This window comes from Cyprinodon variegatus, unplaced genomic scaffold (assembly GCF_000732505.1).
Source record: "Cyprinodon variegatus isolate N-32 unplaced genomic scaffold, C_variegatus-1.0 Scaffold96, whole genome shotgun sequence".
NCBI lineage: Eukaryota > Metazoa > Chordata > Actinopteri > Cyprinodontiformes > Cyprinodontidae > Cyprinodon > Cyprinodon variegatus.
In genome coordinates this window covers 867,202-884,319 of record NW_015150549.1, presented here as the reverse complement: position 1 = coordinate 884,319, position 17,118 = coordinate 867,202, and the positions used below count along the sequence as shown (strand labels likewise).

At 34.9% G+C, this 17,118-nt stretch overlaps 1 protein-coding gene across 1 annotated transcript in view; it reads left to right on the top strand.

The window, feature by feature from the left end:
- The window catches only part of cacna1i (calcium channel, voltage-dependent, T type, alpha 1I subunit), a 223,517-nt gene that overhangs the window by 107,830 nt on the left and 98,569 nt on the right, over positions 1-17,118 (top strand). The window contains exons 5-6 of the mRNA XM_015374068.1: positions 952-1,049; positions 13,227-13,386. Coding sequence (XP_015229554.1) covers positions 952-1,049; positions 13,227-13,386 — 258 coding nt within the window. The remainder of the gene's footprint in view (positions 1-951; positions 1,050-13,226; positions 13,387-17,118) is intronic.

The following is a 17,118-nucleotide window of genomic DNA, read 5'->3' as shown; positions in this document are numbered from 1 at the left end:
TATATATATATATATATATATGTCTACTGATTGCTAACACTTTATAAAAGTCTCAGGCTTTCTCTGACTCCCCCTCTCAATCTGACTTTATTGCCTTCATTATACTGCAATTAATAAGTGCTCTTGCCTTTTCAGGTTTGTGTTTGATCTCTCCCATGTCTCATGCCTTTGCATCTCCTATACCTTTTGTTTTTGTCTTTGTTGTTGTAGAGCCCTGCCTCCTATTTCCTACTCCTCAGCTGTCTTACTTTCTGTTATACCTCAGGCATATATTTCCACTTTAATAAATTGACAAAAATAGGTCAACTAGTAAAATACATTGTATTTGCCTTCCCTCTCATTTTCTGTTATCACATGCTGTTCCCAGTTTTACTTGATGCCAGAGTACTCCTCCACCTCCAATTTGCGCCCCTTTGTAACACTATGCTTTCATCTCAGATGGTTACACATTCAATCTCAGTGCTCTCTTGCTCATAGATGCCTTCAGACCAACATCCTACACTTTGAGGCTTCACTCCATGTGCTAAAGGCAGCATTGCCACTTTAGAAGACTGCAGGAGATTTACTGAACTTTCCCAAGTTTGGTTTGACACCTTCTTTCACTTGTGTCCAGATAAAGAAATGTTTAGCTCACCCATACCCTGCAGTGTGCCTTAACATTGCTCGTAAAAAATACACCTTCACGTGTAATTGTGCTGAAAATATTTTTCCAAACTTCTTTGAAATTGTTGTATTGAAAATTCTTTATATTTAATCATATTATTCATATTTGACTGAGCACAGCAGGATCCCAGCTGTGTGGGGATTGTGTGTTTCTCTTTCTGTTTTAACAGGAACAAATATGGATTGATAAAAATTATAAATCATCTGATTCTACAAGTAGAGATGGAATTATTTGCATTTTATTTGATTAATTAATTTCCCCTGGCATTTGTTGTGTATATTTTCCAGGATGGTTGAATACTCTCTGGATTTGCAGAACATCAACTTTACAGCCATCAGAACTGTGAGGGTGCTGCGGCCTCTCAAGGCGATTAACAGGGTGCCAAGTAAGTTACATAATCCTTCCAGACTCAACTTTTGATTATATGTAGCAAAAATATTCTAAGAATTTGGTGATGTTCATCATAGCCTCTTCCCATTTTGATCATTTGGAGTTTGTTTGTTTTGTACTTTTTGTTTGGTATTTGTTTGTTCGTTTTGTTTCTCCGTTGCACAAAGGAGGAACCGCCCCAAAATCTTTAAAAAGAAAGTTTGTAGAGCTAATTGGGAAATATAGCTTTTTGCTGCTTTTAAAACCAACAATGTATTTTTAATGCACCACTCATAGAATTCTGTATGACTAATTATAATACTTTTATTAATATTTATTTTTATTTTAGAAAGTTTACTCAAATTATATTTCTTGTGGTCTTTTAATGGTTTCTTATCCTCGTGGTTAATGGCAAACAGATTCAAATTCTAAACAGGGCTAAAATAAAGGGAGTGTATTTTAAAAATGTACCTCCAAAAAAAGAGAAAAAAAGTTAAATTTTGAACTACATTTGTTCATAAAATTAAAGAAAATGTTATTTATGTTATAATGCACATTTCATACTGCAGAGTAGTATTGATACCTTCTTTATTTAGATGATAAGATTAATAAATGTGTCACTAAAATGCTAAAAAGGCATTTAGAAAATACATTATTAAAGAAAATTATTACATTATAATCTATGGCTTCTGTCCAACTACATTTAAGATAGTTAGTGAAATCAGTTAATCAAATGACATTGTTTTCTTTAACCATAATGGTAAGATTCTTTAATAAACAAGAAATGGAACAAAAATCCCATATAAATAAATAGTTCATTTAACAAAATTCAACCTGTCTTTTATGTTATCAGGACCAAGTTTGTTGAGTCTCATAACAAGCAACAGCTACAAAGATGTATGTTCTAGACAAACTATTGTTTCTGATAAGTGAAGAATATAGTAACTTGTTCTATTGTTGTTAAAAATACTGCAAGGTAACTTTTGAAACATGTTACACACTTAAAAATTTGTTTTTTAAATTGTCTTTTGGCAGTTTCCTTTTTTATAAACCAGCGATTAAAGAGTTTGATATAAGCAAAACAGGCTCAACTGACATTGTGTTACATCATTACTAATGCTGGAGAGAATCCTACAAAACCCATCCTGAAAGGCATTGCTGTCTTGACTGTAATTTAGTTTTTTATATGATTGAATGTTGTGTTTATGAACTATAATCTGAGATTTTACACAAAGCATAAAACTAAATCAAGGAGAAAAAAGCTTGTTAAACTTTGAGATCACATCTAACTTTGTCACTGTTAACGATTCTATGTTACAGAGCTGTTTTAGTCTGTCTTAGAACACTTATTGCAGAGAAATAATCACATCTTAAAAATGCAATTAAAGTTTGAAAGCCATAAAAAATTACCATTGACAGAAAATATCATGCAATTATTAGAAGTGCTTTGGTTCTTTTAAAAGTTGATATTTCAATTCCACAGGTGCTGTTATGTGTGTCTGCTTTAGTTCTTTTTTTATGATTGCTGTATTTTCTCTATGTTAATGTGACTAAATTGTGCTTAGCAGGCAATCATTCTAAGAGGCTATGAGAACTCTCTAAGTTGAATATACTGGTGCTTATAGTTCATGTTTTGCATCCCCTGTAATTACTTGCTGTTCACCAACCTGTGCTCAGAAATCTACAGAAGAAATAAAGCTTTTTGATGTTTTACTTCCATAAAAATAAGTGATGACTGTAAGTTTAGTGAAATAGAGACTGGTATTTGTATGTGTTCCAAATCATGCTGTTTGTGACTTAGTAGTAGTTTCTTTTACTAAATTGTTTTCTTTTCATGACATTCTATGTATCTTTTTGTATTAAGAAATTTCTTATTTTCATCAACATATATCAACATTTAGCATAACATTGTTACTTCCCTCCTAACAGGGTAATGGTTCACTAGAAATTATGTTTATAAGCCAATTACATTTGTATGATTATCAAGCATGCAATGGTGAAGCCAGCCCAAAGTCAGAAGATGTTTTAATGAGACTTGGTCCTTTGGCTTACAATGTTTAAAAACAACAACCCATAAGTGTTTTAGCCCACCAGTCGAATACTTGTTATACTATCCAGCTCTTCCTTAAAATAAATAGTAAAATTGCAAATGTAACTAAAACAAACTGCATTCATGCAGGAAATACAGCACATTATTAATAAACAGAAACCTGACGTCCATTTCTAATGTTTGGCCTATGACTGGCCTACAGAATATTTCCCTTGAGTATTTTCTTGCATTTTGTCTATGTTTAAAGTCATTTGGGAAATATGTTAATCTGGTGTCCTAAACCATGTTTGTTTGAATAGGAGATGATCAGTGTTATGCTCTTCATGTCACCTCTCTTGCGACCTAATGTTATGCATGATCACTTGCACAAGAAAAGCTCTCTAATAGTAACGCATTACACTTCTTCCTCATTTGAGATTTGCTTCATTCCTCTTCTCCTCCTTCCCACAACACAGATACAGTTGCCCCTTTATTCCTCTCAGAATAATTCGTTCCATGGAAAGAAGAAAAAAAATTTAAACTACACTAATGATCCTGCACTTTGAAATATGTATTCTGGAGTCAAGAAGCCTGCGTTCAACAGAGGAGAGGGCATAATGACAACCTGATATACTCATGTGATATTTATGTTTTCTCATTACGTGTCTTGATGGAAACATGTTTAAATAGGCTTGGCTTTAGGCCAGATTACAGGTTTTATGTTCACATTAAAGGAATGAGAGAATGGCATAGTCTATACTGTGTATATATATATATATATATATATATATATATATATATATATATGCAAGAAGTGAATAAGCAATTATTGTTAATCAGAGGTATGAGGTTACTTTTGGCCTTATTTCAATAAGAACACAGAATTCAGGTTATTGAAACCTTTGCACAAAGGAAAAATTGGAAGGTTGAGAGTGACGACAAGTCAGCAAGAAAGATAAATGGGGTTGGGAAGATGGGATTATCAAGCTCCATGAAGGATAGGTGAAGATGAAGGAAAGGTTGGGGAAGATGATGAGAGGAGAGATGCAGGGGAACCCTCGTGAACAGCCCATTACAATGATAGATAGGAGCAAGGAAGTGCAAGGAATGGATAGAGTCATCTGTTGAATAGAGATAAAGAAAGCAAGGGACAAAGAGGACAAAGAAAGGGTATGAGAGGAATGATAAAGTGATTATGGATGATAGATATTACATGATAACAACATTACCTGTTTTTATTACAAGGGGATTTGTAAGCAGTCGTGTTACAATGTGTAGTCACAAGGCAACATTGTAACTCAACATAACGAACCTATATGCAGAGTAATTTTTGTAATTTATTTAAAATGTTGAGAGTTTTTCTTTGTGACCTTGAATCAATAGAGACAAAGCACACTTTGAAATTCTAATGCTATGTTCAGACCACCCGTGCTAGAGGAAGCAGAAGCAGCTAGTTTACTGTACATGCACAGTCAATGGTCGACGCTAATCAAGGCGCAGTAAAAGGTCCTGCTGTGCTTTTTGAGCAGAAGGAGCAGCGCGTTTTAGCATCTGATGCACGGTACGCGCTGCAAAAGCAGCAGCTGCTGGAGTTGGAAAAATTGAATGTTTAGCTGCTTGAAACGCCACAACCACCAATCGAAGAAGCTGATCTGGGAGCTGGCAGGGAGACAGACACAGCACTGCTGATGCAGATTGCTATGATCACTCCTCTGAAACAGTTTATTAACGCCTATTTTAACTGAAAATATCGAAACATGCCGGCAAAATATGTTCGATTATTTTGGTGCCTGCAGTTTGGTTTATGTACATAAACAACACCTTATATACATAAACTGCAAAAAGGCGACGGTGCCAGAGGCTGCCGTTGAACGAGATTACCAAGGACAGAGCAACGCCAGTGTATGGGGGTCTGAGCGGCTCCTACAGCGAAAAAATGAAATAATATTTGAAGGCAGGATCATAATCTTGATGAACTGACTGCACAGATGAAATTTTCAGGTGGACTTTCTCACTTAAAAACAAAATAAAACTACTTTTTACCAACTGATCACAGCAAATATAGAGAAAGCCACTCTGCCATTGAACACAGGAGCAGCAGAAGCATCAGATGCATCTGAACACATTTTATTGAAAGCGCTTCAGGAGCGTCAAAGATGCTCTTGATGACCGTCTGACCTTAATGTGAACAAGCATAAAAAATGAAGCAGCAGAAGCTTTTGTTGCTCCTTCCAGCACTTGCAGTCTGAACGTAGCATAAACCATCTTTAGGTTAAAATAAATTTTTATTTTTTGCAGTTATTTTAAAATATTAAGTAAAAAAAGAAAAAACAAGGATATCAAAGCACTTTAGCTTAACAACACCTTGCAATCAAAACTCATAAAATCAATTACTGAGAAAAGAAATTATACAAAAATAATGCTTTCCTCCTTTTGATCATGATTTTGAGGATGGCCAGGTTTAAGATTTAAGAAGTTCTATTAATTTAAAAGTTTAGATTAACATTGAATCTATTATTATTTATTTGTTTTGGTTTCTTTTTTAAAATAGAATAAGAAAGTACAAGATTAAACTAGGTTTTAAATGCCTTCCATGTTAACTAAGAGGATTTCTATTTTACTATTAGCAAATTACATACATTTTAGATGAAACTAAAAAGCTGGTGTCTCTTGAGATGATCCTTTTTTCATGAGATTATTTTTTCTCTCACTTTAAATGAGAATTAAATCTCAGCAGAATTAAAGGTGCTGTATTTGGTTCTGCTTTCCCTCGGGAATTTCCCAGTTCCAGTTTCACAAATTCTAATTTAATGTAGGTATTACACATGTAATTGTAAATCTAATAAATGCTTTCTGAATAAGTAAGTTAGATATTTATTCACAAACCAGTCTGTCTCTCATCAACCAAATGACACCCATCGTACAATATAATCTGTTGGACTGTTATCTGTTTGTTTGAATGCATAGAGTTAGGATGATTTTTTTCTCATCTATTGTTTACAGATTTACCTTCACCACAGAGCAGAAATAAATATAAAACAATCCCAGGGATTTAACTATTCAGAGCTGGAAAATAATAAACTTGTGTTTGATGTATTTTTTCTTTTCCCCTATTTTAGTTTTAATATTTCAAACAAATCAGAATTTTGAGAATATATTCCCAAACGGTTTCTCAGATTGCACTATCACACCTACCTAATGTCATACCTAAGAGATGGGCTCAAGAGCAAAAAGTAATGCATTACATTTCAATTTTTTTAAATAAGTAATTGTCACATAGATTATTCTTTGGTATTATTTATCTATTTCTTTGTCATAAATTCATTAATAATTAAACCATACTTGTAGTAAAAAAATAATATTTATCGGAGAGACAAGAGTTTCTCAAAGTAGAAGTACAAAAGCCTACCGGAAACTGTGCCCTTGGTTAGATAATGAAGTTGCTGAGTGGATTTTAGCCATTATCACTCTGACAAGTCAAAATGCCTTCTGAAGAATCAATAGCTGGAGTTCTTCCATATAGTTCATAAGTCTGCTTTGAACAGATAAAGACATCAGTTTAATTTACTTAAAAGTACCTTGTTATATTTAATTTCTTTGTTCGATTCTGATCACTGCATGCAGGGAGGATATCATGCAGTGGTTCGTTCTTCAGCAGATCTGGTGTAGCCTTTGACTAAAGAGACTCTGTTAATGTTCAGCTGTCCAACCAATGGAGAATTCTCTGGGCGATCTACAGTATAACTGGTAATCTTCATTCTATGAAAAGTTTTTTATTTCTACAGTCATCTCAAGTGGTACCCAGAGAAGTTTTTCCTCTGTATTAGTTTATTGAGCTTAATTAATCAGTTGTTCTGATGCTGCTGTTGCCAGATAATAACAGATGAGATCACACTTTCCATAACAGACTAACCAAAGATTTTAAGCATTTTGCTGAAAAACACTTGGGGACCAAAGCTTCCTCAAGAAGCACAAACTGCTTCATCCCCTTTAGTTGAAGGCTTCACAGCTGCATTCCCAATCCTTTATTTTTTTCTATGTCAATACTGAGTTATTTTTGTTTGCCCACATCATTCCCCATAAAGCTAATAGTAAGTGACTTGTTGCTACAGTATTTATCCCTGCTTTATTCTTATTCCATGTTAGATGATTGTTTTCACATCTTGCCACAAAGCAGTCCATCAGGTCCCTGTACTTATAGTAGCTACTTATGCAACTATACTATACGCCACAGTAATAGTGTCAGTTGATTATTTCTGCAGGCATTAGGGATCAGTGTTTTACTGGATGTCTGAGGAGTACAGCGTAACAAAGAATGGCTAGAGGACAATTCCTTTTGGTGCTGCTGATTACCCCCCTTCAGTGTCACAAACTATGTACCATTTGTCAAGTATTTCTAGATCCATGCAATTGTTGAGATCTCCTAAGTCTCCTGAAGTTAGTGACAAAGTAAGTCAGACCAAATTATGTCAAAGGTGCTGAAGAAATCAAAGAACCTGATCGTCTCCGTGCTCTCTGCCTCCTCTGAATGATAGTTGATTTTTTGAGGCAGGTGTACAGTGGCATCATCAACTCCAATCCCATGAGGATAAGCAAAAAGTAGGGCGCCTTGTTGCTTGTTTGTTTACTCAGAAGGGCCAACAATTCAACCCAACTTAGTTGAGTTCAACTCAAAAATACTTTATTAATTCCAAAGGGAAATTACATGTTGTAGTAACTTACTTAGTTTTTTTTGGTACCAGAAAAAAATCACAACATCTTTCCTCACGGCACTTTTCATAGTCCATTCAATCAAATTATACAGTCATACTGGTTAAAACCTTTCTATCTAAGGCGACCCAGTTGATTCCATCAAGTAATTTATTTAGCAGAATTCTCCTCTAGGAACATGTGATGACAGCTGCTTGCAGTGTGTCCTCCACTTCGCAGCAACCCCTCATACACATGCATGTACTGTAGGTACAAGGGAGAGGAAAACTCCCTTTTAATAGGAAGAAACGGTAAAAAGCAGGCTCAGTCTGGTTTTGAGAAGACAGAAATACAAAAGGAACAAAGATGCACTCATAGAAATACACATAATAGACAGGAATACTTTCTGTTAGAGGAAGATCATGGTAGAATAACTTGATATGTGGCTTTTTGTAATAAAGACGAAAGAGAAAAAGGATGAAAGGGAGCACCTACAGTTAGTCTCAGTAAAAGCTGTTCCAGTAGCACTCCCTATTAGAGCAACGTGACTAAACACCCAAAAACAGTCCCGACTGTATTGTGTATTACATGAAGTTATTGACAGCAACAGTGTCAGAGCTAAGCAGAGTGCCAGGCCAAATGAAGAGGAAAAAAATTCAAAAGCAAAAACATCATAAAGTTAAAGGTTAAAAAAAATGCAAAACTAGAATATAGAAATACAATACACCAGATTGAGGAAAAGTGGTCTTCACATCCTCCAGCATCCTTTGGCAACATTACAGTAGCTCATGATAACCTAAGTCACTCTACCTATAAGTTTTATCGTTTTAGGCCTAGTCTTAAAGAGAGAAGCCTAAATAGAGGAGCCTTTTAAATTAAACATCATCTTTCTAATACAGAGATCCAAAGATGATAGATTCTGTTTTGTGTGCCTTTAAAAAGCAGAAAATATACAGTCATCCAGTTTTTTTCAGTATTTCTTAAAGGCATGACTGCTGGAACAGTTTAGATTCATTGGGATCCATTAAGGGATCATACCAGATATATACACTATCAGCCCTGAGGTCGAATAGGAGAAGTTTAGTCTCAGCTCCATTATTAGAGGCCATGATCATATGATTGATGACTTTCACAAGTGCTAATTCAGAGCTCTGATCAGCTCTAAAACCTAACTGAAACTTATTAACACTATCACACTTGATCATAAACAATTTTCTCATTAATTTTAGATGAGACAAAGACATTATATATACGTATAATTTATTGAACCATTTAGATCAAAGTAACATTTCTTCAGTGAAGGCTTAATTTTCTTAAAAGTGAGGGGTACATCTCTATGTTGGGGATATCTTTATCATATAAAATGGGGGAAGGAAATCAGAAAACTACACAGCTCAGTCCAAACATAATTCAGGTTCTGCAGATTCTGCGGAAATTGGCTTTACGGTGTCCCCACAAGGTAACAAATACTCTGCCGCGCTTCTATACACAAACATCTGTTAGCACAAAATGACTGACTGATTTTATCCGGATTCTCAGTGGGGGACCTGTGTGGTGTGAGTCAATTAATTGCACTAATGGAAGTTATCCATGTCTGGCTCCCAACGGCCACAGCTTAGAAGCCCTGCATTACTCTCAATACGCATGGGAGATACTATATTAGCAACCACGGTAACAGTCCTCCGCATATTCGCACTCAGTCAGTTTCTTATTTTTATTCCTATGAATCTCATCTTTAATTTAGTTGTCTCAATTTCTTTCTCTAATCATTTAACATTCGCTTCTATCGTGTTGTGGCATCCTAATGCAGAGGGAGAACTACTTAATTATTGTTTTATATCCCAACGCTGCAAATAAATACTATTATACCCGGAAGATGGAACAATTTCAGATACTTCACAGTAAATCCCAAAATACAATTTGAAGATATAAGAAAATCTTTTACAAGCTTCTCTAATCACTATTTTCTCCTCTGTTCTTCTAGTACTTACTTGTACTAGTAAGTACTAGTACTAGTTTTTTTTCTTTATTGTTTGTAAAATGATTAAGAATAGAAATTAAGATTTGATAAGTGTGATATTGTTGTGTTTAAAGCAGCGTTAAACAAACTTCAAAAAAGGATACTTCTTTTTGTTCTTTCTCAAACAAAATTTCAGAATGTGCAATATATTTTCTGACAAACACTCTGTCAAAGTATTAGGCTTAAATTTACTGCCTTTGACCTAAGGGATTTCCAAACTGCATCCTCATTTTTTCTTACAAAATGTGAAAAAATGTTTTTTTTTACATGACAAAAAGTTTGGTTTGCACATCTCAGAACCCTTTGATGACGAATCGCTTTAAGTTTTGGTTTTGACGCCCCCTTTTTTGTTGAACTCAATGCATTTTTAATGTAAAGAACAGGAAAATCCTGGCCGGGGCCTAAGTGGCAGTAATGTGAGACATTCCCCTCATTGGTTAGTGGTGACTGTAGCCACAGATGGCAGCTCAATTATTTATTGTGCCAAGGGACATATCAGGAGAGGGCAAGTTAATTTACAGAGTTGAATCACTTTGAACATTTAGAAATGCTATCAAAAACAGTTTTCTAAAGTAGTTTTAGAAAATAGGTAAATGAATATTGTTTTCAACTTTAAAAAATGTTTTGCAAACAAAACTGGCTTTTTAAAACAAATCATTTGTTGCAGTTAAATTTTTTTTGTTTGAAAATATTTTTTTTGATTAAATTATTCTGTCAATAAAACAGGGTAAAAACAAATTTCACAGTTAAGTTTATTGGGATTTTGTAATCAAATGACAACAAACAAAGGTCTACATAATTACATAAAGGCAAATGATACCCAGCTATAATACCTATATGTTGCTATCATAATGTTAGATTTATTATAAAAAAAACATTTTTCCAAAAAAAGAGCCAACTTTTAATGTTATGATATTTTTTAATAAAAAAAAAAGTAAAGAAGAAGAAAATAAAGACTTTTCCTGCTGCACAGAAGCAGTGTCAAATTTGATGGGTATTTCCTGCAGAGTTTGCAGTTAAACAGACTAGACCAGACCTAAATCCAGTGTAAATTGAGGGTCAGGGCAATATCTTTGCCAAATTTAAATTCATTAATTTGTTTTTCTACTATTCTTCTTGGCACATGAAACCATGGTAAATCAAATTGGATGTGAGCCTCACTTTTCTAAAAGTTGATTGGTCATGCAGAGTCAGTATAAAGAACCAATGGAATAGAGTTAAGGCCAGAGCTAAGGAAGAGAGAATAATTAGCACTGAAGCTGTACAGAGAAAAAGATAAACAAAGAAATGTTAATGTTCTAGAATGAACTAAACATTATAAAATCATATAATAAACTAAAATTGCACTTAACACTTAAATCACATACCCAGGAGAGAAATGGAGACAACCAAGACCTCAAAGAAACTGAAGAGCCTTATATTACCATGGTACCATGGTAAATTGCTCTAAACGGCAAACCTGCTCCAGGTCAGTCTGGCTTTCAGGATTGATCTGGATCCTATAAAACAGGCATCCCCAACCTCGGTCCTCGAGGCCTGCTGTCCTGCAGGTTTTAGAGGTTTCCCTGCTTTAGCACAGCTGATTATAATGATTGCAGTAGACCAAAAGCCTGTTAATCAGCTTTCAATTAAAATCAGCTGTGCTGGAGCAAGGAAACCTCTAAAACCTGCAGGACAGCGGGCCTTGAGGACCGAGGTTGGGGATGCCTGCTATAAAAAGTTCTACCCAGCAGCCATTCAGCTGTTCAGGTAATTTCATTCAGAGGGCAAATTGTTTGAAAAACATTGAGACGGTAACGTATCTTCCAGGACTGATTTAATCCTTTGGATCATGATGATAGTTAAACTAGTAGCCATTCAAAATTTCCCCATTTTCCTTGATGGGTCATTGGCTGGTCCCCTACAATTCCCTTTTAAACATTAATATTTGTACTAAAATACTCTTTCTGTCATGATATGTGGACATTAAGATCTAAAGAGAGGTGTCATCCCTTGGTCAGACCCTGTTATTTAGTAAAAGAGTAGAGTCAGAGTTAAAAAACATTCATGCATAGGAGAAAGAGGGAGTCACTGCAGTGGCTGCCATTCGGTTGGTGTTTGACTGGGAAGGGCCATTTTGAGTGGCTGCTACTGTACTGTACTGTACATACGAACAACACAATTTTTCACTGGTATATATATGTCAAATCCTGGAACCACACTGTATCAAAGAGTAACTGTATGCATAGCTATGTGATATTACGCATAGCCATTACCCATTATTGCTTCATTATAGCTTTATGTACCCTGCCAAGTTAAGAAAAAAAAAAAAAACACTAGGAAAAAACTGTATTGTTCATGTCAAATGTAATATTGATCATTCCTTTCTGTCAGGTAGACTTGAAAGTCTGTAGAGTGAAAAACAAAAATTCTAGTCGTCACAAGACGTTTTACTATAGTAAGAAAGACGTTAAGGTATTTCTGTACATTTAGGGCTGCATGGTGTTTAAGGGGTTACACTTTTTAAAAGAAAAAGAGTAGATTTTGTCATTTGTCCCTGCTGAGTTCTGACATATCTTAAAAAGCTGGATTTCACTCAGTATAAACACTTCTGGTATAATTAAGATACAACTGTGGTATCATCTTCCAGCTTTATTGTAGCCATACGTTATATCATTAAGAGGTCCAACTAGATGGAATTAAGATGAAATTATGTTTTTGTGTTTTATGTTATTTTTCTCTGTTCCCAAGTCCTGTTCACTCCCGAGGAAGCAGTACAGTCTTTGGTATGCATGGCTATGTTAAATGACACTGATCTGTAACTTGCACATTTACTTTAAGTCAGCAATCCTTTGTAATGCCTTTTGGCTTCTCTTTGATGCCACCACAATAATTTACTTTTCACTGAGACTTTTTTTCTCTTCTTTGTGTTTCTGTACAGCGTTGTCCGTTTTGTGTTCAGGATTGTGATTGGTGTGCTACCTTAGACCTCCCCGTTTATACGTACATGTTCACTGATTCATGACCCGTTATTGCTGGTTTTAGTTAGTGAGTTGATAAGCCGCTTTTGCAATTATTGTGAAATGGTTAAACTGGATATGCTGGGAATATTCCCTGATTGGTTGTGCTTGCTTTGTGGAACAGGCCTCTGAACTTCCTGACAATTGATATGTTGTTTTAAAATGTCCACAAAATGTTCTATCTGTGTGATGGCATCAATTTTCTCAAAGGTCTCACATACACCTCTGATATAATGCAGTAAAGTTTCATAAAAAGGCCGCTCTGTTAGTTTTTTTTTTTTTTTTTCAGGAAGGGAAAAAGTTTTGTTTATCACTACTTAAACATTCTTACAAATTTAGATACATTTACCAACTTTGAGCACTTTTTTTACAGGTTCATTTGCCTGTTGAGAAAACTGCTTTTAGCATGTTGAAACAGTTTTTTTCATAAGAGTTTCTGTCTGTATCCCTCTACAGGTATGCGTATCCTGGTGAACCTGCTGCTCGACACTCTGCCCATGCTTGGCAATGTGCTCCTCCTCTGCTTTTTTGTTTTCTTCATATTTGGCATCATTGGAGTACAGCTGTGGGCGGGGCTGCTCAGGAACCGTTGCTACCCTGAAGAGAATTTCACACTGTGAGTGCCCGTCTGGTCTTTGTGTTAGTTTGTGAAACAAGGTGTTAAAAAATGTGATGCTCCAGAATGCAGGACATGTTAATCGGTGTGTGTTTCAAATGATGTGGTCATGCTTGTGTAAACATATCTTTATGAAAGTGAGTATAGTAACATGCCCTAATTCCATTTTGTAAAAAATGAGTTACTTTAGGAGAGACCCTGGAGCCACACAATATGCCTTTACATACTGTATCTGTGCCAGTGTGGTTTTCTGTGAAATTTTTTCTCAGCTCCTCTCATCACCTGACTGGTGAGAAGAATAATTACATCATCTACTCAATTTACTGATATTGCCATAGAAAAAGAGATGAAGGCTCCCTCAGGCTCTCAGTCTGAAGTCCTAACATAATGAGGCTGACCTCATTGTGCAAAGCAACATGTGCACAAAGCAAATATCATTATCTCATAATCAAGTCTGGCACTTAATTAAAAGCTGAAACTTGGTGAGTTTTTTAACATCATCTTTAACCTCCTCTTGCAGTGTCAAATGAGAGGTTATTATTAGTCCAGTGGACATGTATTAAACTATGGGGGAGACGTTCTAATTCATGTTTGAGTCAATCAAACAATAAAATAGGAATAAAAGATTTTAGGATATATTGTGGTTCAGGTTTAGCATTGTTTCCTTGCGGTAGGCAGTCCTGGGTTGAATTCAACCTTTTTATCAAATGTTTAGCCTAAAGGGTAGTACTTAACTTTTATAACTTAATAAAAAGTAAAAAAAAAAAAAATGTTTTTAAGCCAACAATAATCAATGGAAAATGTGTTATTTTTTTTCCTACTAACATATTTTGTAAAGTTGTTATCATTATTATAATTCTTCATGCCAGTTATTTAACACTTCAGCCCTGAAACAGATATATAGCTCTTTTAAACATGTGGCTTGTTTGTCAGATTTAAAACATGGACCCACTGTTAACTTCATTCTAAAGTCATATAGTTTTTTTCTTAACTTTCACTGGGAAAAATCAATATCTAGATAAGTCATTTTTTCCTTAAAATAAGTGTGTTTTTTCTTGAATTGAGGAGGTAAGTGAGACACTTTGCCAATGGAACGAGACAATTTACATTTAAAATAAGAAAAAAACGATTTCATTGTCTCATTTCAAGTGTATATTATCTAATTACCTTATTTTAAGAGTAAAAATTCTCATTCCATTGGCAAATCATCTTATCAACCTACTCAAAACAAGGATAAATACACTTAATGTAAGACATTTTGACTTATTTCTAGATCGTTTTTGCAGTGTATAAATTTTATTACTTTACGACTCAGAAACTCCATTGATTGTAGGATTGACAAGTCTCTCCTTTGTCATCTTAAACTTGATCAAAATTCAGCTGTCAATTTGCTAATTGAGAAAAGATAAAATCAACCTATGGTCTCCTTGGCATGTGCTCTAAGATGTTCCCAGGACTTGCTCATGATGGGAGACTGAACTTTTTCAGCCGCAGTTCTTAGACTCAGGAACATTCTTCCTCCTTCTCTAAGTTTTGTTAGAACCTAAAATGATTTAAACCAAACCTTTTAGAAAAGGTTTGATCAAGTGACACAGCTCAAACAGGGAACAAATGACAATATTAGGCATGAGAATAACTGAACCTTGTATTATTAACCAGTGGGTTAAATAAACTTTAAACAGAAGTTTTTTCTGTCAGCTTGCTTATATTTAAGATGCAGGCAGATAGAGTATGTTCTGATATTCACCTATGTCAGACGGATTTCTGACATTCCTACAGAGGTCCTTTTTACAAAGCAAATGTAATTGAAAACTAAGTTTGTTAGCCATGAAATCCGGGAAACTAGGTTAAGTTTATGAGCGCAGTCAGCAGTATCTAAAGAGGCGATATTTTTTTAGACACAGAACAAGTTCCACTTTTACAATACCAATCTGAATCTGAAAGGTACGGCTATAGTTGTATGTCTTAATTTTCTATGATGGAGTTAAAATAGACATAACAGTGTTTTATTTTAGACTAACTCAGTTTTACCTAGCAAGTGTTGGCTTAAACAAAGAGGCTATTTGATTTGACTGTAAATGTGAAAAAAGTATAAACTCTAATATATTATTTATCCACCTTTTGTTCAGGAATAAAAACAATTGCTTACATCTTACCTGTCAACATTTGAAGAAATTCTGAATTAGAAGCTGGAATACTGAACAGGTGTTGTTTGTTTCCAAAAAGTCTATTAGGAGTACAGCTAATACAACTGTAATGGAAGTGTGTTAGTGCCTGGGGAGACTAAATTCTTAGCCAAGCGTTTGATTAGGCTGGTTTAGCAGCACAGAGCAATGGGATACAAAGCAGTTTGCATCACCAAGCCTAGTGAGAAAATAATGATCTGGTAAAAAGCTTTAGGGTAGGTCATCACCATAGTAACTCTGTCATAAATGAGATGGTGAGACAAAAATAGACTGCAATTATGGGGTGTCCTACCCCTAAAAATAATTGATGTCATCCAAAGATAGTAAAGATGTTTTTTTGTTGTTGTTATTGTTTATGTTGTTTCCTTCCATGACGAATTCTAAAACTGAATCTGACCACAGTTCTCAGAACCAAAAATGCGAGCTATAATAACTCAAAATTTTAAATGTTTATTCAGCTATCCATCATAATTCTACTGGAACAAAAAGATACAAATCTTAACTGCTGCACTTAGTGATCTTCATATACAAAGACATTTCCTGAGTCAGTTTAATAATGAGATAAGTCAGTGAGGCTGAATGTGGGTCGTATCACATACAGAAGTGGTACAGTAGACATGATGGATGGTTTACCTAATTTACTTCTGGTGTTCACTTGCTGTTTCCAGAGCTGTGACAAAAATACAAAAAGCAGAAGCCACAGGTGGTCCACAGGAAATCATATCTATAAAATCAGTTCCGTTGATGCAGACTCACAGCTGCAAAGCTAATACTTTCTTAATGCATGCATAAAATGCTAAGTGCATTGTGGAAGCATACTGTATGTAAATTGTTAGAGAAATCATTTTCTTTGAACTGAGCATTCTAAGTAGTTGTCTGAGAAAAGTGAAATAATATGATGGCTGTTTGAAAATCTTATGACAGTATGGACATTTAATAAAAGTCCAGATAAAGATAGTTTAGTAGCCAATATTTTTATTTTTTATTTTTTTTTAGGAATATTGAATGCAATTTGCCATTTTTTAAAGGGGAGCTAAACCCCAAAAAACATAATAATTGTGAGCATTCCAAGCATGGGTCGATAGTATCTTGCAGGTGAGCAAGATTATTACATATTATTAAGCATAGCATTTTAAGTTAAGTACTGTCCTTAGATCATGGCTTGGCAATTATAGCTCATAGGGCCAGTAACCTGTAGCTTCTAGAGTCACTGGTCCAACACTCCATGATCAAGTAATAAAATTATAAAATGATTCAGCCATTTGAATTAGGTCTGTTGTACCAAGGATGAATCTTAAAGGTGCAAGATATTGGCCCTCAAGTACTATAGTTGCCCATCTCTGGGCAACTATAGGTCTTTGGTATGTCTTTCATCCATCTGGCTATTTAGTTAGTTTACTATAACAGCTTTTGTAAGACATTTATTGTTTTTTTTTGTGTTGGGTCTTATTTTGTTTTCACTGTGGTGCTTGTCTTCTAATACCTAGCTATTTTGCTTGAAAGAACAAAACTTCAGCTAGAGTTCTTGGAAATGTGCCATGTAAAT